This window comes from Strongylocentrotus purpuratus, unplaced genomic scaffold, assembly GCF_000002235.5.
Source record: "Strongylocentrotus purpuratus isolate Spur 01 unplaced genomic scaffold, Spur_5.0 spur5_scaffold_21, whole genome shotgun sequence".
NCBI lineage: Eukaryota > Metazoa > Echinodermata > Echinoidea > Camarodonta > Strongylocentrotidae > Strongylocentrotus > Strongylocentrotus purpuratus.
Genome location: NW_022145607.1, coordinates 8,256,914 through 8,278,053, shown reverse-complemented (window position 1 = coordinate 8,278,053; position 21,140 = coordinate 8,256,914). Strand labels below are relative to the sequence as shown.

Sequence of the window (21,140 nt, the reverse complement as noted above, 5' to 3'; positions counted from 1 at the left end):
CAACTGAATATCACATAATCTGAAAGAAATGTTTATAATCAGTATAATCATAAAAGGGTACTACAATTTCTCTCACATCGATTTCATAAAAGTTTGCGATGGTATTAATTGTTGATTAACCGTTTACAAGTCTAAATCAAATTATATAAATCGTTCACTGACGTCATCAAAATGACGGGTGCTTCTCTTTCTACATGACATGTATATATCAACATCTATTTATTTCACCACAACCGATTTGTTCTAAAGACACTTCCTGATTCTCGCAGATTAAAAATGAGGTGACAAGTTTTAGCAGGTTTAGCGGACAAGAGAGGAAATTAATGAATATCCGAATGAGTTCAGAAACGATACTGTGAAGTAATGTGGTTAATTAGTTGACTTGACAGCTATCACTCGGATATGGACAGGAGTTGCTAATTGGGAGAGGAGGGGTGCAAAAGTGTAACTCTGTATAAAGGTCACTTTGTCTGTATTTTCTGTTAAACATTTTCAATATTTTTCCTTTGCGATGCCTTCATACACAAAGAAAAGAAATAACAATTTGCCATTCTTTACGTAAAAATAATATCATTTTTAATACGTCCAAATATAAAATGCAAACAAAAACTATTTCAAAGTCAATTCCTTAATTATTGGCTGAAGTAAATGACCCACAACATTAGGGTGGTAACAAAAAGGCTGGATTTGGTACAGGGCCGAACGCAGGTCGCATGTTTCCGATAAATTACAGTTATGACAGTAGGCTTTCCTAATTATCTTCTATTTTATTCAGGGAAAATGTTTAAAAAAAACAAGGAAGTACTATAATAGTTATGTACGTTTAAATTTCAAACTGCTTAAAGAAAAATTGAAACATTTCAGCCCAAAGCTACTTGTTCACCGTGTTAAAAGATAGACCTAAATTTGCTTTTGTATTTTCTGAGCGCGTTTTGTTAACGCATTTGTGTTAAGAATATTTTTAGTACCAAATAAACACACGAATTACATTAACAATATCTTGAACCATAATTTCGCTAGTCTCCACAAGAGGATTGGTGTTCGTAATGACTATGACTATTGCAAATTCAAAATGCCCTAAGTTTACCCCAAAACTTTCAAACTATACTTCGTTGGCTCTGCATGGATAGAAGACCACAGTGTTTAGTGATACTTTTTGTTTACATGCATATAGCGTCATTTCCGTTCGGACAAATACACCTGAGATCGATGAATGCTCTTTCAAAGTGTGTAAGCCGAGACCCGCCTGTCTTAAGGTGTTGGTCCCACCACTTCGATGTTGATAACTAAATGTCTGAATAATTATAATTTCGCTTATCATACTGGTGATATTTGTTTTAGGAGTTGTTGATAATTGTTGATAATTTCATATATTTTCCCTGAAGTGCGTTTAAAAAACGCGGTTAGGAAACAAAAATACTATAGGCAATTTGTACACACAAAACAATGGTATTTGGGAATGAGTCTGATAAATCGTTGCAGCAGTATGTTGCACCATCATTCAACAAACTATCATTAAGAACATGGAATAAAAAGCATTATTCACATATTCATAAGTATATTTGTGTTTCCGGCAAAGAAAATGTCAGAATTTAGAATGAATAAATTATTGTACAAAGTAAGCTACTAAGCTTGAAAAGCCAGGTACAGAAATATTAGGTGAACAACTTTGACATGGAGATTCTTGTCCTGATTAAAATGGCTGGAGGAAAAAAAACTGGTAACTGGTAACATGTAAACTGAACTAAGAGCACAAGATTCAGATGACATAAGAAGATCATTTAATTGAACATAATTAAAGGAGGAGCAATAAATGACTTGATATAATTAACTTGATATGACAGGTGTGACCGGGGCTCTATAGAGTGACACCTGCACGCGAGGCCCTCTCGACCCAACAACCCCCCAAAGTAACACCTTCTAACAACCCTATTGTATCCATAGATTAACGACATAAAAGAGCTTCCAGATTAACGTCAGATGTATCCTTTACATCTCAATTCGATTCTAAGGAGTCTTGTCAAAACTGTTTTTCTTCTTCTTTCGCACGAGGATCAATACAATGTGGTCTGGCATGTAGCATCCGTTTTAAAAGTTTAGGGTTTAAGTACCGTTCCAGGTGATTCTTTTTGTGGATAGTTCACGTTTCCTCGGAATGTATTGTGTAGTTTGTAGGAGTATAAGTTTCTGAAGAAGAAAGGGTAATTATTCATAAAAAATGTGAGATAATGTGCACATGTATGATTTTATGTACTTTGGGCAATAATTACCCTAATCACTAAAATCCTATGTGAACATAATGCTAATTGTATACGCTATGAAACTCGCCGATGCGTCTTTGTGCACATGAGGTTTATTCCGTATATTAACCAAGGAGATTCCCATCACATGCACATACTCGACGTGGAACACCACACTCTAAATCCATGGGGTAAAATATCGCCGAGGTAAACACAAGAGTGCTCAATATTGAGCAATAATGTACTTTTTACAACGTACAAGTCTCCTATATTGAGCAAACTCTGACTATTTACTCTTTTTTTTTCCTTTTTAAGTTTTGCTCATTCTTGTTGAGTAAAGTTTGCTCCAATTTTTGTCTATTTTTAGTTTTGCTCATTCTTGATGAGTAAAGTTTGCTCCAGTGGCATTAAATTTTACTTAACTCTGAGTAAATTGCACTCCCAGATTTACACTGCCTCCACGAAAAGCCCTGCACAGCACGCGGCCGCATAGGATAAAAAACATGTGTGCATAATACATGCATACGGTATATACTAAAGGCCCTGGCCCTAGTACACCAACCAACCTGAGTACACAGCGGTGAAATGGCGGACGACAAAGTTGCTTCGTTGTTGAGGAAATGGGAGCTGACCGACCAAATCGTCAATTTTAGAAGTAAGTATGCATTACCAGTAGACCAGAGTATATATTTCTTTCTAATTCTTCAACATGATTTTTTTTTTTGGTACTGTCTGATCGGGCACTGGGTATTGCAGCTCGAACGCCCAGCCGTTGTACTGGGTGGCGCAGCCCCGGGCTGAGCCGGCCGTGGTCGCGTGCGGTCCTGTCTCCTAGCTGGTACCTGATTTTGGTCTGTGCATGCTGTGTCTAAGTTTAAACTAGGTCTACAGCAGTACAGCTTTTTCTTTGATCTTGAATCAACATTGTATAGCATTTATATATTTACTCCATCTGATCTAGATTCTAGGCTACTGACTAGACTCTAACTTAGAGTCTAGGCCTACATGTATGTATGATAATTAAAAGACTGCCGAAATCGGAAGACTTCCGAATTCTGAGTTTGCCCGAAATGATATGAGATAGGGAGAATTGTTTATACCAAACAAAATATAACAAAGATAAATCCTCTTTATTTATTTTTTTTCCTACAGGTGTTTTTTGTTTTTGTTTTTTATTTGACTCAAATCATTAAGAACAAAGCTAGATCCTACAATGTATAGAGCCGAGGGGTCTACATCTAACTTAGATATAGACCCTAGATAGAAATGACTGAAGTAAAAATGCGATTGTCATGTATTCTGTATGGATTGAATCACACCTAGTTAATCATCGTTGTATTGATAATTGATAATTTTTTACAAAAAGTGGAATTTACCATTTTTTTCTTTCCATTTAGATTGTGGCATTGACTCATCAGCATTCAAGCTGCTTGATGCAAGTCTTGTGAAGGACGTGATCCCGCAGTTGGGTCCAAGACTTAAATTCATTGACCGTTTTGATAACTGGAAGAGAAAGGTTAGTAAGCAGCCATAAGATATTCCTGGAAAGAAAATGTTTTCGTGTTGCAAATGTGTGAAATCATTTGAAAAAAGTGGGGATCTATGGAACCATTTAAAGATCCATAACATCAATACGAAGACCAGAACAAAACTTGTGTGTCATGTGCAAGAATGTTTTAAAACATTTTATCATGGTTATAGCTACAAGCGGCACTTACAATATCATGATTCCATTGCACAAAATGTCAGTGATGAAGATTCTCATGGAAATGCTGTTTCTGATGATGAAAGTGTATCAGATCAGTCAGAAGTGCTGCCAAATGAAAAACCCAACGAGGAAATATCAGCAAATATCAAACATTCTGTTTCTGAATATGTAGCAAAACTTAAAAGCTCTTCCCTGCCATCATCTACTGTGCAAAGCATCATTTGTGACACACGGGAGCTGCTCAGGAATGTAAATGAAGCAGTTCTACAAGTGTCAGCCCCCGTCATTGAGGACATAGCTCATGATATCAAACCGTCAGATGATAAAATTGACAGTCTACAGTCAGTCCTCCACATGGTGAAAGATCCATTTGATTATTTCAGTTTATCTACTGTCCACAAGCAAAACCAATATGCCCACGAATGTAAAGTTCTTATTAAGCCAGAAGAAATTGTTTTGGGCAAAGCATACAGAGAATGTTTGAATGTGCGTACTGGAAGGACTGAGCAAAAACAAGTTGATGAAACTTTTCAGTATGTGCCAATAGGAGACAGTCTTAAAGTGTTGTTGGAACAACCAGGCTATATGTCGGTCATCAGTCAAGAAAAAGACTGTGCTGGTGAGAAAGAAGTTCTTCAGACTTATAGAGATGGATCATATTATAGGACTTTTGAAGGGAAACAAAACTGTTTGGATATTGAATTGTTACTCTATAATGATGACTTCGAGACAGCAAATCCCCTCGGTTCAAAGAAAGGGAAACACAAACTTCTTGGAGTCTATTTAACTGTTGCTTCTTTGCCCAAGAAATATCAAGCTAAGCTTGAAAATGTACTTTTGGTCGCTTTAGCAAAATCTTCTCTTGTGTCCAAATATGGTGTTAATGCTGTTCTGCAGCGTATTTCTGATGATCTTGAAGTTCTCTTTACCGAAGGTCTTCATATAGATAGTCCAGATGGATTCAACGGCACCATTCGTCTCAGACTTCTCCAGGCAGTCGGTGATAACTTGGCTCTCAATACCATACTTGGCTTTGCTGGAAGTTTTAGTGCAAACTACTATTGCAGGTTCTGCAAGGCACTTAAGGCAATATGCAGAAAACAGGTAGTTGTTGATGAAAGGTTACTTCGTACTAAAGAAAACGTTGATTATGATATCAGTTTAAAAGATGTATCCCAAACAGGACTCCGGAGATCATGTGCTCTCAATTCACTGAGCTATTACCACGTATCACAAAACTATGCTCCTGACCTGATGCACGATTTCCTAGAAGGGTTACTTCCATTTGAGATGAAACTTGTCCTGTCTGAGCTCATACAACAGGGCAGATTTAGCCTTGATGAACTAAACAGTCGTATTCGGTCATTCAGCTACGGCGTAACAGAACACGCAAACAAGCCCAGCCTCATCCTTCAAAGTCACCTTAACAACCCATTTGGAGCAAGTGGTCAAAAGGCATCACAGATGAGCTGTCTTGTTGAATTCATACCTCTGATTGTGGGAGATAAAGTTGAAGAAGGGTGTGAATACTGGAGGTTGTTCACAATTCTTCTGGAAATCTTCCAGCTGGTCATAGCACCAAACATTAGCATTGCTGTTACCTACTACTTGCAGTCAAGGATTAGTGAGCATCATCAGTTGTATTTGCAACTATTTCCTGATAACCATCTCCTCCCCAAGCATCACAATCTTCTCCACTATCCCCGAGCAATGAGAGAGCTAGGTCCTTTGTCACAGTATGCTTGTATGAGGCAAGAAGGAAAGCACAAGCCTTTGAAAAGGTGGGCAAAAACTTGCAATAACTACAAGAACATTGCCAAAACAATTGCACGTAAACACCAGGAAGATCAAGCATTCAGAATGCTCAAGAAAGAAAACATCAACAGCGAATGTGTATGCATCCACAGTTCAGAATTTGTTAAAGTGTGTGATCTTGATAGTGAGGCAGAAGTATGTCAGCTGTTGAGCTGTGAACCTGATGCTGTACTAGAATTGTGTGATAAAGTAACATTTTATGGATACACATACAGACCTAATATAATGTTGCTAACTGACTGGTGTGGTGAACTACCATCTTTCTCAAGAATTGATTGTCTTATGAGAAAGCAGGATAGACTATATTTGATGATCCAACCATGGAAGACAAATTACTTTCATGATCACTTTCAAGCCTATGTTGCATCAGAAGATGAGTTGGCTACACTGCAGTTGGTTGATCCTGAAAACCTGTTTGAACACAGACCTGTTCATGCAGTGAAGAGTCATGGTATTGCAGATCATCGGTGGTACATTCCTACCCGATACATGCTGTCATAACTGCATCAAAGTTAACTCAGAGCCAAAAGTGACTTACAGGTACAATACACTGTAGTTTCAATTCCTCAATACCCGTTCAAACTTATGTACTTTCTTTCAACGAAAAAATGTGTATGTACATTTTTTTTTCTTAATAATGGCCTTTACATAGAACTGAATATTTAGAAGGAGCAAAGTAAACCCCTCAAAGACATTTTTGTAATTTAACTTTGATCATCCATATCTCTGTTTACTGTAGCACTTCTATGCATCATTATACATTCATATAATAGGAATGTCAGTTCATTTCCATTTCAAACAATACACCATCAGTAATGAATCTCAAATAATTAGTTCAAAAGTGTTTAATTATCTTTAGGATACAATGTTGTCACTCATGCAGAACCACTTCAATATGACAAGATCAATTACACTCTATCTATCCTAAAACAAATTAAGAAATTTGCCATCGACAGTGAACACTAATTTTCACTTTTGACATGGTACCGTAATTCAGTTGTCTTACACATTCCATAATGTTTAATTTTATAGCTATTTGAACTAGTACAATCAGAAGCATCTTTTCAAAGGAGAATAGACATACATTACAAGTACATTTCAATAATTTTGATTTCAAGTAAAATGATGTGAAAAATCGAGATAATAATTTAAATGTTGAATTGCAGAAACCTTTTGACAGACTGTGTATTTTCATCCTTTCAGGATAAAGCAAACGATTCTGCAGAATCTGTACTGACAGGCATGCAGATGGGCTGGGAGTCACCCGAGCTGTCTGATGATTTCATGATATCAGATGTGGAATCAGTTCCTTTCGACCTTTCTCAGGCTTCAACTATTGCAGTAGATGAAGATTCATGCTCATCAGTAGTCAATGATTTGAACAGCAGCAGTGACACGCCACCACTCAAGCGCCAGAAAGCAGTAAGATACGTAAGTTCACATTTAAAAAAAAAATTGTAATTCATTCAGTCTAAATATTTAGGCCATATTATATTATTTACGTGTATTTATATCATGGCTATTCTAAATGTTCTCTAGGTTTTCATGGTGAGTGAGTATTCACAATTGAAAGCTTTCGTTAAACAATCACGATTCCGCTAGCGCCGGACCCATTTGTGCGGTTCCCACTGCATAAAAAGCCAGTTGCACTGAATGATTCTTTGAGTTATACTCCTGACGACGAATAGAGCATACTGTTCGAAACGTGTCGAGTCGATATCTCCTTTTATTGAAATAATACTATAGTTACAAATACTATAGTTAACCCTTTCAAGAAACCAACCGTTCTTTACAGAAATAAACTCAACAAGGAATACCAACAGTTCTTTTCAGAACTAAACTCTTCGAATTTGTGAACTGGTCACAAATTTTCTGATCTTGATCTTTTTCTATTTTTCCTCTTTCCATTTCATTTCATTTTTCAGTGTTTTCAACACCAAAACAAAAAGCTAAAAACGTATCAAATTGAAAGCTAAAAAACAAGTCTTGTGTTTGTGTTTCTAAATTCAAATTCCATTGCATTCACTTCCTTTCCTTTATTCCTCTAATTGCCCTATAAGTGGGTCCCTTGAAGAAAGATACATGTATATCAACGGCCTTTTCCCTAAGGCTTACCACATGGCGTTAACGAAAGCTTTCAATCAGATCTATTCTTTTTTTATGTGGAAATAAAAGTCTACCACTCTGTGTGTCCCTGAGCAAAGTATTTAAGAGCCACGCTGTCTATGATGTTAAGTTCAGAACAATAATAAAAACATTGAAATTGTAAGTCCCTTTAGAATTCAGAGATTTAATTAAATTGACTCCCAGTTGCTATTTTTATCACCAAGGTCTGTTGAAAACAAAGAACACTCTATCTGCTGGGTAGCACATTTTTTGCATGTTATTTTGAGCTGTGATTATCCCATTTATTACTATGCATGCAAAATCGATCAAAAATACATGCACTGTATCTGTAAGAATCCCTTTTTAGCAAATGCTTTTGGAAGATGTTGAAATGTGCCAGAAAAGATTTAATACCACCTGTACTATTATGATAAAAAATAAAAAAAACACACACACAACATTTTCTTAACTCGTGCAATTCTGATTTTTTTATAGGATGTGGGTGAAATTCTAAAGAAAACCATGGAAGGAAGAAAAACGTTGGAGGAAGTAACTCGAATGAAAGTCTGCGCACCACACAACACTCGTGTCGTCTGTAATTTGTGTACAGAGCACCTTGTAAACTTGCATGGCCTAAGGTAATGAATGTTACATGTATTTGCAATGGCTCATATGCTATTGCCTTGTTTCTGTCTGCATTGTGCATTCTTCTTCTTTCTTTTGCAAGAAATCACATTCACTTTACAGCAAGACTTTGACCTTCCTGACTAGGTCCCTTTCTCATGTCCAGTTGATTTGAAAATCCTCCTTTCCCTCATCAGGCATCTCATTTTTCAAAGTATGGTATAACAGGGCTCTGAAGGATATTTGCCAAGCTTAAAATATACCTGCTACTAGTAACCTTGAGTCAAGTGAGACAACAAATAACAAGGCTAACACCGCATATTGTATGGTCTATGGAGGATGGAAGTTTATTCTGGAACTCCCTTCCAAATCATTCAATCTGTAGATGAAAACAGAGAGAATAAAAACACATTGTTTAGTGCAATACTCAGAGATTTACATCTTCTTGTCTGCTAATAAACATATATCGCTTCATGGAATAATCAGTTGTCATGAGTGACTTATTTATACGTCAATAGTAGCAAAATTATGTTTTCTTTAAGAATTCAGAAAATCACAAGCTTCACTTGGTTTTAAGAAATTCAATTAACTAGTTGACTAGAAATTTAACGTCCTGTGGAAATACCGAAATCTCCTTAAAACACATGCAATGTATAATCTTTCAAATGTATGATTTTCATTCAAACTACCTAATTTGCTCTTTACTGTATTTAAACCAAACTAAATCCTGAATAAATAAACCATGCTTAACAAAGCACTAAATAACCTTGAAACCTCTTGGATGGTTTATATATAACAATATTTCCACTATTCACATATGGTCTTTGCTTTTTCTTAATCATTAAATGACATGCTTTATTACTGCTGCATTGTTTCTTTTTGTGGCTCAAAAGAACATCCAAATTAATTTATCCAGAGCTCATTCCAGATAAATCTGACCGAAATGAAATATGACCTTTGCCTATCGACCTACATCTTGACTGACCAAAATATCTTGAATACAAGCTCAGGCAAAATGCAGCTTAACAGCATTCATTTATAAAACCTGTTTAAACATTCAGCCCTTTTCTCAGGCATTCTTTTGTTCCGTCTGTTCTGTATCCCTTTTAAATACATGAAACCTACTAAGAACACAAAATGGCTTTCAAAATACATCTTGTACATTGTACCAAATTTGACATAGCTTAATCCTACAAATCAAACCTTTGTTTTGTACCAGAATTTCAGTACTTTTGTAGGCTTAATCTTATCAAGCAAACTAGACAATTTTACTCTTTGTTTATGAAATTGACACTCTTCACTTGCTAATACATGTAGCGTAGCGAACACATTAACGATAACTCTGTGTAAATAACAATTTTGACATCAAACTTCAATCTCAAAACATCGTATCTAGAATTTATCAAATTCCTTTCTCTTTCATATCATTATTAAATTTAGATATTTAACTTTCATATTACTTACTCTTTGGGCGATATTAGCCTCGACAAATCAGGAAATAAAGGTAAATTTGCCGTCTGCAAATTCGTCAAACTTCTTCATCGTCAAAGTATTGTGGCTGCAAAGTAACCTGGGAAATTTACGGTGTCTTTGAGAACGAAAATATGGTGTTCGTGAAATTCAATAAGAAAAAGAACTGTTTCACCGAAACATTGGGGCATGCACATTAGGTTAGCTCAAACCACATCCTTTGATTTGGAGTAAGCTCAACTACACCACAATAATTTCATTCTAGACACTGTTCCACATGTGTATTTTCTAACATAAGTACATGTACATTAAACTGTAATGTTAATTTCTCTTACTAAACAGACCTGGCCCTGACATGAAAGGGGCAATGGCCTCCTCAATCATCGCAGAGTTCCCCTTCCTGAAAGATCCAGCTGGAAATGGAGATGTGAGTAGACAGTTTGTGGAGACTGACTTTGTGTCAGTATTTCAATTAAAACTCATCTGTGGCACATATCAGTAAAGTCCTTTTAGTCCAAAGAAAAATTTCTTGTTACTCATTAGAATATTGTGATAGGAAGCACATTATTAAATTTTCCCTTGTGCTTCATGATGGAAGTTTCAGTTTCAAATTTTCTGTCTGTGAGTTACTTTCATCTAGCTCTTTATTAATGTGATAATGGCCTGATTAATATTTTATATTTTCTCATGAACTTTGAAGATAGTAATTTATTTGAAGTTATGGCTATATAGTTTACTCCTTGAATTGTTACATTATTCATGCTAATGCACAGGATTTTTTTTTTTAAGGAGGAATGGTACTTCAAAAGCTCCAAATGTCCTGCAGGTGGTAGGATAGAGAATAGACTCAAGTATTTAAGAAGAATAACAGCGGAGAAAGACAAGAAGCAAGTCGGGGTTGGCAGTCCTGAGGATATAGCTTCAACATCTTCCAGTGAGGATCTAGCATCTCCTCAGATGAATTATGGTATGCACTTACAGATGTTACCAATAATTTCCAAAGCATATAACAGTCTAATGCAACCTGTTGAATTTTTACTGGTCCAGTTCAACTGGAACAGTATTATTTTGTTCCAATTTCCAGAGTTACCAGTTGAATTTTTACTGGTGTAACTGGTCCAGTTGATTCCGGTTCTCCTTTTGGATAGTCAAGCAGGCTTAAAAAATACTTGCCCAGTAGCAAAAAATTTGTTCCCGGGGTTCAAGCTAAGTAGTAAATAACCATTGTTATATGTAGATTGTGTTAATTTTCATAGTTTGGCCGCCATGGGCATGTTTATAGCAAAACTTAGAGAAAGGGATCCGACTTTCTTTGCATTTTTCGAGTTGAATGTAATTTTGTATTTCCTTTTTGTCCCATTGAAGTACTAATTTCTTTGGTTGGGGTCTGGCAAATGCATGTTATAGCAAAATCAGCTCTTCTTGAAGGGAGTAAATGCTGGTAATGTGACACTCTTTTCAATTACAGGTAATTTGGCTATGTTGAATCTTTTGGGACCATAGAAATCTGTTTTGCTTGGGAGAAATTTAACCTAGAAGAGTATACATTAACACATGTTTGCATAATCTGGTCTTAAAGATTGCTTTGACTTGGGCGAATATTTGACGTATGAAAGGTCGACTAATCAGGTTTAACTGTATTAAAAAATAAGTCAAATACTACCTGGTAAAACCTTGATTACTTTGATACTAATTAGCAGCCAAATTAAATTTTAATGCTGCCTGATAAAACATACAGCTTAAAGTTAGAAAAATACTAGGATGAACAGGAGGTTCATCCATTTTAACTCGGGCTTGATTTGATAATGATTGATATCTTAAGAGTTCCATTATTATTGATCAGATCTTGCAGACATGAAAGTCATCACTGAATGGTTGAAAAGTCATAACACCCCCCAAAAAGATGTTGTGGCCAAAATGCAGCTGACATCAGCATATAGAAAGGACTTTGTACATTCAACACTGCCGGGAAGTTCCAGGAAAAAGCCTTGTGTGGCTGAAGTGCTGGATGAGTTTCCACATCTCCTTTCCCCTGGAATGGTAAGTAAATGTTTCATTACCTTTGTTAACTGTCATTACGGTTTAATAAGCAGGTCCCTTATCTAACGAAATCAAGATGAAGGATATTAATACAGTCGGTTATAGATCTATGTATGTGATATACGCATGTACACATAAAAATAACTGCTTTTTCTGTTATATCTACATGGAGCATTCAACAAAAACAAAAAAAAATACCTGCACACATTCTGAAAATGACATTGTATGAAGAACTCCTCAAGAATCGTCCAGTGAAGTGGTTAGAAAAGTAGGTTAGGGTCTTTTTTTTTTTTTTTATTTCACCCACTTTATTAATTGTCCAGACATGTTATCTATATTTTCTTTTTTATCTTTTTTTTGTTGATTTCATTCCCAGAGGAATTCCATGATTCAAAATGTTACATTTAAGCAAATTTGACTGGGATAAATTTTGATACAGTTTATTCAATATCTATTTAATTTGAAGTCCTAATCTTGTAAATATGCATTCACCCACCCAAGTATTTGCTGGATCACATTGCAGACTGTGCACGACTTGTTTTACTTGTACTATTCTTATGATTTTCATGTCAAATTGATGCAGGCCAATACATGGCCAAAAGAAGAAAAAAAATACACCCGTAAAAAAAAGACAATGAGATATGCATGCTATAGATTTTATCTTTCTGATTCATAGATTGAGCAAGACTACGAAATGCTGTTTTCGGGGAGAGGAAAGCACCTCTATACAAAGTGGCCGGTGGTGTCTGCGTGCATCCTAGAATATGCAAACCGAGTAAGCCCAGGGTGGAAGGCCAGATTTAACGTTCAGCATAGAAAAGACACAGACTTCAGTCAAGGTATGATATTGTTTACAGATATAGTAAGCAAATTGGCAAATAATTGTACTGCTCGCTTCACCATCACCCAAAGTTTTTCTGTAGTTCTTATTGTGTTATGAAGAAAATCTATGATTGAGTAGTTTGTACCAAAATAAACAAGTTTTCAGATTAAATCTTATTTACATTATGTTTGAAGAAGGAACAAATAACAAACCCATATATACATCGGAAGGGGGGAGGGGTTAATTTTGACTGTGCAGTTGTGATTCCATCTATTTTTTTTTTTTTTTTCATTTATAGATTTCAGCATTAAAAGTCGTCACAAATATTTTTTTTTAAGTCGATGGATACAATGAAGGCCGAGTCAAATAGTGCATGAAAATATGATAAACATGTATCATCAGTCTAAAGAAATTTTCTTTAATATTATTGATACAGATGAGAGGATGAACCTGGCATTTTGCCTTCTCTCGCATTTGTTCCCTGGAAAGAAGTCAACAAAGGGAGGAAGAGCTTCCATCCAAGAAGCCTTGGATAATTTCATTGACTTTCAAAAGGTAATTATAGCAATGAGAAGATTCATGGCCATTCCAAAAAAGAACTTTTTTTTTTTTTTTGGTAGATTGGGAAGGGGAAGTGGTTAGAGGGTAAGAAGGTGAAAGTGAGAAGCATTACATGAAATAGCCCTTCTCTCAAATTTTGTGGGATGATACATTCTATGGCAAATATTTCACAATGGGCTGTGGATATATGTGGCACCTTAGCTGGAGATATTTCTACTTATTTTTGCAACTTTCCAAGACACAATATCACTATTGTTTCTTTCCATACCCAGGAATAACTAAGTTGGTCGATAACAATGTCACTGTATATTTAAAGATTAGATTTAATGGTCAGTCAAATAAGTAATAATACCCCCTGGATAATTTCTGATGCACCTAACATTACATTTCAACTGTACTTCAGCATATGAGAGTGTGTTACAAGCAATTATTATGCACATTTCATGGTGGCAATTTTTTTTCTTTTCTTTCATGTCAGGAGGGGACCAATGTAGAGGCATACAAATCTTCGCATGGGAGGAACCAACCTTTCATCCTAGCCCTAGGAGGACACTTCTGCAATCCAGCTCAGACTTTTGTTGTATTGGAGCACCACGTTCTTGAGCAGAAGAGTCTCGTTGCAGCTGTAGATTTGTGCTACAAGATCTTTCAGATCTTTGATCTACAGTATCCATGCCAGGCAAGAGCAATGTGGGTTGTGATGGACACCATTGCTTTTGATGTCAAACCAGGAGCTCAAGAGTCTGGTGCAGTGAGAGCCTTCAGGGCATATTACCATTTCAACCAGAAATAAAGCCTTGGAATGTGTTGTTCTATCAACAGGCCTTTTGAAATTGAAATGATCACTTAGAAAATTGTCATTAAAAAGAAAACAGATTTATGAACCCCAAACTATTATAATATTTTGAAAGAGTAACTCCTCCCACATATTCGGTACCATTTTTGTGTGGTATGTGTTTACGCTTGGATGAACATAGCACATTGATCAAAAGATGTAAAAAGTGTCAAAGTAGGGGTGTAGTTGAAATAACCCCCCAAAAAACAACCCCACACATATCAAACTGGTGTAACTTTTTAACGGAACAGTATTGAGCAATTAACTTAAAAGAAGTGTTCTTACACCTAACAACTACATTCTGTGTAAAAAAAAATGAGATAGATCCGTGGAGCCATTCATGAGTGAGCACACGTCAAAGAAAACAATGATCACTTTTCAAGAGTATCAATAGTCCTTTTTATGTCTATAAGTGACCATTTTCTCTTTGATGTGTGCTCACTCATAGAATAACTTGATAGATCAATCTAATCTTTACACAGAATTTAGTCGATAGGTGTAACAGCACTCTTGCTAAGTTACTTTGCTCAAAACCTTTTCGTTAAAATGTTATGCCACTTTGATCAGGATGGAGTTGCTTTTTTGTTGTTTTGATTTTTTGGCACAAGTCGAATTATACATGTTTGCAAACAATGCACCATGTTCAACCAAGCGTAAACACATTCCACATTAAATGGTGACGAAGATGCGGGAAAAGTTACTCTTCCAAAATATGTATAATTTGGGGTTCATAAATTGGTTTTCTTTATAATGAAAATTTTCTAAGTGTTTAGTTTTTTTTTATTCACTTGGTAATGCAGCACAGTTTTTAGATTTACAATTCCTGTTGTTATCTTAGGATTTTAATAACATCATATTCATGTTCTTTGGAAAAACCAATCATACAGAAAGATGCTTGCAATGTGCTCTCCATTGTTCTCTCAAATAATCAACAACTCTTCGAATTTGTAACATTTTGAATTAGCATTGGTTTTTATATGAGGGCAACTCTTGTGTTGCATATTGTCCTGGGCATGTTTCATTGTTGTAGTTATATGCAGCCAAAACGTTAACAGCATATATTGAGATTTTTATTGTGAACCAAATTTATGGCTTATGTACATGCCATTTTCTGTATTTGTTAATTATATATATGCCAATACAACAAAATTCACATTCCCATGTGGCCAGGACTACTTCACACAAATGGGGCAAACATCATGGTTTTTGCGAAACCCATAAACTGGCACTGGTATGAAGCCATTCTACTAATTCTGAGTGGATATTGGGTGTGAGTGCATGAGTGAATAATAGTGACCACGGTTTCTATCAGCTACATTTTTAGTGTTTTTCTTTTTGTAAAAACAATGAGAAATTACATGGAACAGATGCTTCAGCCTTCTTCAATTTTGACACAAAATTGCATACTCTTTCATGCTGCGAAAATTTGTTAGAATCAGCTTGAATATGAAAATTTTTGAAAAATGGAAGATTAAAAAAAATTGTATTTTTTCTTTCCTAAGCGTATTAAGTGTTAAAGAACAAGAGCCATTTTTTCTTGTTTGCTCTGCAGATTATTGAAGTTCTTTTGAAGTCAAATTTTAGAGGGTAGACTGTAATCATCTGATCATTATCTCTAATTGCTAAATACAAAAGTGTCTTATTTTTCTAATTATGCAACTACCTTTTACTTCTTGTTTCTACAATAATAAATGTTGGGCTTCTTTTTTTCTCCCTTCTTTTTTTTTTAGGCTGAATTTCCTTAGATTTCTTAATGTTCTGTGTTTTGATATGCATTTTAATATTTGCTTTCTTGTGTTGCATATTGTCCTGGGCATGTTTCATTGTTATAGTTGTATGCAGCCAAAATGTTAAAAGCATATATTGAGATTTTTATTGTGAACCAAATTTATGGCTTATGTACATGCCATTTTCTGTATTTGTTAATTATATATATGCCAATACAACAAAATTCACATTCCCATGTGGCCAGGACTACTTCACACAAATGGGGCAAACATCATGGTTTTTGCGAAACCCATAAACTGGCACTGGTATGAAGCCATTCTACTAATTCTGAGTGGATATTGGGTGTGAGTGCATTAGTGAAAAAGCCAGAATAATAGTGACCACGGTTTCTATCAGCTACATTTTTAGTGTTTTTCTTTTTGTAAAAACAATGAGAAATTACATGTAACAGATGCTTCAGCCTTCTTCAATTTTGACACAAAATTGCATACTCTTTCATGCTGCGAAAATTTGTTAGAATCAGCTTGAATATGAAAATTTTTGAAAAATGGAAGATTAAAAAAAATTGTATTTTTTCTTTCCTAAGCGTGTTAAGTGTTAAAGAACAAGAGCCATTTTTTCTTGTTTGCTCTGCAGATTATTGAAGTTCTTTTGAAGTCAAATTTTAGAGGGTAGACTGTAATCATCTGATCATTATCTCTAATTGCTAAATACAAAAGTGTCTTATTTTTCTAATTATGCAACTACCTTTTACTTCTTGTTTCTACAATAATAAATGTTGGGCTTCTTTTTTTCTCCCTTCTTTTTTTTTTAGGCTGAATTTCCTTAGATTTTTTAATGTTCTGTGTTTTGATATGCATTTTAATATTTGCTTTCTTGTTATAAGATGAAGAAATTAAAAGATCTTTTTGTAAACTACACACCGGCATTAAGGTACCGCCTGCTTTGTAACGTTATGGAGTCTTTTTCAGATATGTTTTTTTTTTTAATTTGGACAATTATATACTGGCATATTCCACTTTTCTGTGAGTTTCATGCATACTGGTTTTGAGGCTCTATTTATATGCATAATTTCATAACATAACATCATTCCGTCTTGGCCTTGGAGTTCATTTTCAGCAGAGTTTAAAGATATGTCCTGTAAAAAGGAACATTGGGGTCCATGATGACATTACCAAATAAAAATTGATTTACATAATGAATTGCTAATTTATGACTAAAATGACGTTTACACATGACACATATGAAAAAGGACACATGGTCAAATTTGATGTAAAACATCAATTAAACCACAAGGAGCATTGTGAAAGGAGTTTTCTGGCCTTATTTTAGTAAAAAGAAAATTACCTGAAATTTGAGTAAAACACACTTTACTATTCACTGAGTAAAACAAAGCTCAATAACGGGTAAAATATTACCCATCTAGTTGATTAAAAACCTTTACTCAATTCTGACCATGTGCCCATACGACTTCATTTTGAGTAAAATTTTACTCAATATTTCTTAGAGTGCATTTAATTGAAACAGATAAAATGCTCTTATATGCACTCTATATTTTAATGAAATATTACTTGAACATATGATTATGTTCAAATCAAATATTTATGCAAAATTGACTTCTGAAATATTTTGAGAAAAAGAGTTGGAAAGCCCTTTTGAATTGATAGATATTTTACCGGATTTTAATGAGATGTATACTAAAGTTTGTTAACATGAATTATCGCACCTAGTAACAACCGATGTTTACTTTGTTTTACTACATTTATCTGTCTCTCTTTCTTTTTCTTTCATTTAAACTTTCGACCTCCAAACGAGTAAAATGCTTGAATGTGGTCTGTCAACATTTTGTTTCTATGTGCTCTTTCTTTCTCTCCCTCTCTCTCTCTCTCTCTCTCTCTCGCTTTCACACACACATACACACATCTCCCCCTCTCTCTGTCTCTCTCTCTCACTCTCTCTCTCTCTCTTTCTCTATCTCTCTTTCTCTCTCTTGTTATTCCCTGTTCATAATACTTTTCATCTTTCTCTCTTTCCTGTTCATTTTTTATTCTGTTTTTCATTCTCTATCCCTGCATTACATTATTCTCCCTCTATCCCTCTCCTCTTTCTCTCGCTCTCTCTCTCTCTCTATCTCTTTCTCTCCCTCTCTGAATTGATCCCGATCACTCGTTTCGTTTTTTCTTTCCTGCATATCAAGACTGAAAATATTATGCTCTATTTTCCATTCTCTTACACTTGCTATGGAACAAGGTTGACCTATTTTGGACAAAAGATGCCGGTAGGTTTGACAATGATTATTACCACGAATTCAATTGCCCGTACTAAATAGTACGCCAACCAAATCACCCTCTATCAAGAATGGTACTTGACAGAGGGGTAGGAAGGGGGTAAATCATTACCCCCTCAAAGATTCTATAAGGTTCGTAAACATTCCTTTAAAAAGAAAGTAAGTAAGTAGTGCAAAACAAAACAAAGTTATCATAAACTGCATCTTCGATCTTTTTGAAAAAATTCGATAACTATTACGATCTGTTGTATAAATGGTAGCTTAAGGGCTAAGTACATCAATATTACTGTTATTTGACTATAATGAGTATTACTAAATACAATTAAGTTGCTGAATTTATGAACTCGTCCCCCCCCCCCCTCTCTCTCTCTCTCTCTCTCTCTCAAAACAAATCTCATTTCATTTAATTTCATCATATTCAACATCTCTTTATCCACAGCATCATTTACTTGTGTTTGCCCAAACCAAATGAATGAAAGGCTAATTATGATAGAAGTAAAAATAATGTTAAAATAGGTAAGAAGATTACTATACGCCAGTACAGCAGGAATCATATAGCATTTGATGCCTGGGAACAACAACATAATCTAAAAAACCCAAATAGGCCTAAATTATCGACCTTAATGTTTTTTGCACCCGCCCCCCTTATCTTGAAATGTAACACTTATTATACCACCGAGACCTAGTTTAACATCCATTGATGAGCAGCCTTGCAACACACAATGACGACCATGACAATGAATGCCTTTCAACAGAAGGTAAAATGTTTGATGATGTTCAATGTCAAAGGTCAAATTTAAAATTACTTAACAATACACAGCAGATAATAAAAGGCGCTAAACTTGTAATTACCATTTTTTCTGTGTCACAATTTCTGGGGCACCTTCGTGATGTGAGCCGTGGCCTACTTTAATATTGTTCATATTCTTCGCATTGCTGCATTTGACCGGAGTACCTCAAATCTACCACTCCAAGCTGGACTTTTCTTAGAGGACTAACAACAAATCTTTATTTTGGACGTGAAGATCAATCCCTCTTTATAAAACAGTATTAAGGTGAAAAGTCCTATATTGGCAAAATTTTGCAGAGTTCTATTCTGCGTTTATTGGATCAAAAACGGAACTGTTTAAAAGAAGAGCCAAGACCGGGTAGTTTGATAAAGTGAAGATTTGGCGGACTTTAGATCAAGAGGGCTTTCCAAGTTCTTGAAGACAAAAAGTTACGGTTCCGTAAGAAGTGTGAGTATTTCATTACATTTTAAAAAATCTGATTTGTTTTAATATCTTACCTCAGTAATATTGTTAGAAAAGTATATTTGTTTGCCAAAGCAAGGATAGCATTAGTTAATAGTACAAGTAGATGCGCTAGTGCCCTTTGGTAAGGCATCAATCCTCATTGTGCAGTTGTACATTGTGCAGCCTCTGATGTCTATAATAAATTCATCTTTATAGTTACAGGAATTGTGCGTAATGAGGAAAAACTCGAGGGTGTAAACGGAGGGTGTAAGGAGTTGTGCAACTATAGACCTAGTTCTATTTTATCCATATTATCAACAGTTTTAGAGATATGGTCTTTAATCAACTTTATAATTACTTGAATACCGATATATTGTTGAGCATTTACCAATCAGGATTTCAACCCAATCACAGTACATCTTCTGCTCTACTAAATGTAACAGATGATTGGTTTAATAACTAGCATATTAGATGATGGGAAAATTGTCTATGCGGTAATGCTAGATCTGGAAAGGGCTTTTGATACCGTTGATTATGAGTTGCTATTGATAACATTTTGTATGTACAGGTTGGATAAACCATCACAGCTATGGTTTTCAAATTATTTGGTCGATTGCAGTCTACGTCTGTTTACGGTATAGTGTCAGATTTTTTTTGCCAGTTGAATATGGAATCCCCCAAGGATTCATTTTAGGACCCCTGCTTTTTATATTACATGTTAATGATTTGCCACAAGGCCTCAACCACTGTAAAGTTAGCATGTATGCTGATGATATGGTAATATATTGTTCGGCTAATGATACCATAGAAATAGGTAAGAAGGTATATGAATATTTAAAATATTTTTAAAAAACTGGTTGATACAAAACAGACTAAATTTGAATTTAAAGAAACCCGAATACATTTTATTCGGTACAAAGCAACGTCTGGATAAAGTTAAAGATACTGATTTAAACATTACTATAGATATTTTTTTGTTAACTTAAATTAATAAGTGTAGACACCTTGGCGGTAATTTTAGATGAAAGATTACCAAGGCAGGAACATCTTAATACTTTTCATTACAAAAACAAGTAACGGATTATATATACTCAAATCTATAAGAAAAATAGTAAATGAATATGAAATGAAATTGGTTTATACTTCACTAGTATTGTCTTACTTAAATTATTGTGATGTAGTATGGGGCGGATGTGGAAATACAACGAAAAACAAGTTACCAAACATAATTATGAATAATCAATAATAAATTAATTTCCTAATTGTGTTACTCTACATTACTTGATACGTAGTTTTACTATGGCTTTGTCAGAAACGGATCAACAACTGAAAGGGCAAAATGATCTGTCACTACAATTATCAGATGATGAAATATGGAGGTATCGTTTCAATTTGATATGCAAATTATCAATACATAACAAATTAAGATATTTTCAATTCAGATTTATTCATAGGAAAATTGCTACAAATTCCTTCTTGTGTAAAATTGTAATTTTTGATCAAAATATATGTTAATTTTGTTACGAACAAGAACAAACAATAATTCATTTATTTTTTGAATGCCTTTGTGTTTCAAGATTCTGGAATGATCTGTACAGTTGGCTAATTTCTAAAAAGATCCAACTCATTGAATTATCACGTATAGAAATTTACTTTGGAACATTAGTA

The 21,140-nt window shown here is 34.9% G+C and overlaps 1 protein-coding gene and 1 long non-coding RNA gene across 4 annotated transcripts; one reads left to right on the top strand and one right to left on the bottom strand.

The window, feature by feature from the left end:
* Positions 1–2,534: 2,534 nt before the first annotated feature.
* LOC115928140 lies at positions 2,535–19,768 on the bottom strand. Its single transcript, XR_004065912.1, has 3 exons — positions 19,757–19,768; positions 9,615–9,617; positions 2,535–2,783 (listed from the first exon to the last, which is right to left on the bottom strand). It is a non-coding gene; the product is annotated as an uncharacterized LOC115928140 (long non-coding RNA).
* LOC115928139 lies at positions 2,796–14,302 on the top strand. Of its 3 annotated transcripts, XM_030994928.1 has the most exons (10): positions 2,796–2,895; positions 3,638–3,756; positions 6,967–7,194; positions 8,365–8,507; positions 10,306–10,390; positions 10,753–10,930; positions 11,807–12,003; positions 12,680–12,842; positions 13,263–13,381; positions 13,866–14,302. In XM_030994928.1, exons 1-10 carry the CDS (start codon positions 2,826–2,828, stop codon positions 14,178–14,180), a joined length of 1,617 nt encoding a protein of 538 aa, XP_030850788.1. In that variant the 5' UTR covers positions 2,796–2,825; the 3' UTR covers positions 14,181–14,302. The 3 variants fall into 3 exon arrangements, with proteins under 3 accessions (XP_030850788.1, XP_030850787.1, XP_030850789.1); XM_030994927.1 differs by lacking the exon at positions 2,796–2,895 and having other exon boundaries at positions 3,644–5,052; XM_030994929.1 differs by lacking the exons at positions 2,796–2,895; positions 3,638–3,756 and adding an exon at positions 4,936–6,303.
* Positions 19,769–21,140: the final 1,372 nt, after the last annotated feature.

Excerpts from the sequence above, each read along its gene's own strand:
- LOC115928139 (XM_030994927.1), top strand. The coding sequence starts at position 3,793 with ATGTTTTCGTGTTGCAAATGTGTGAAATCATTTGAAAAAAGTGGGGAT. Across the intron at positions 12,004-12,679 it reads ATCTCCTTTCCCCTGGAATG|ATTGAGCAAGACTACGAAAT; the intron begins GTAAGTAAATGT and ends TCTGATTCATAG. Across the intron at positions 13,382-13,865 it reads ATTTCATTGACTTTCAAAAG|GAGGGGACCAATGTAGAGGC; the intron begins GTAATTATAGCA and ends CTTTCATGTCAG.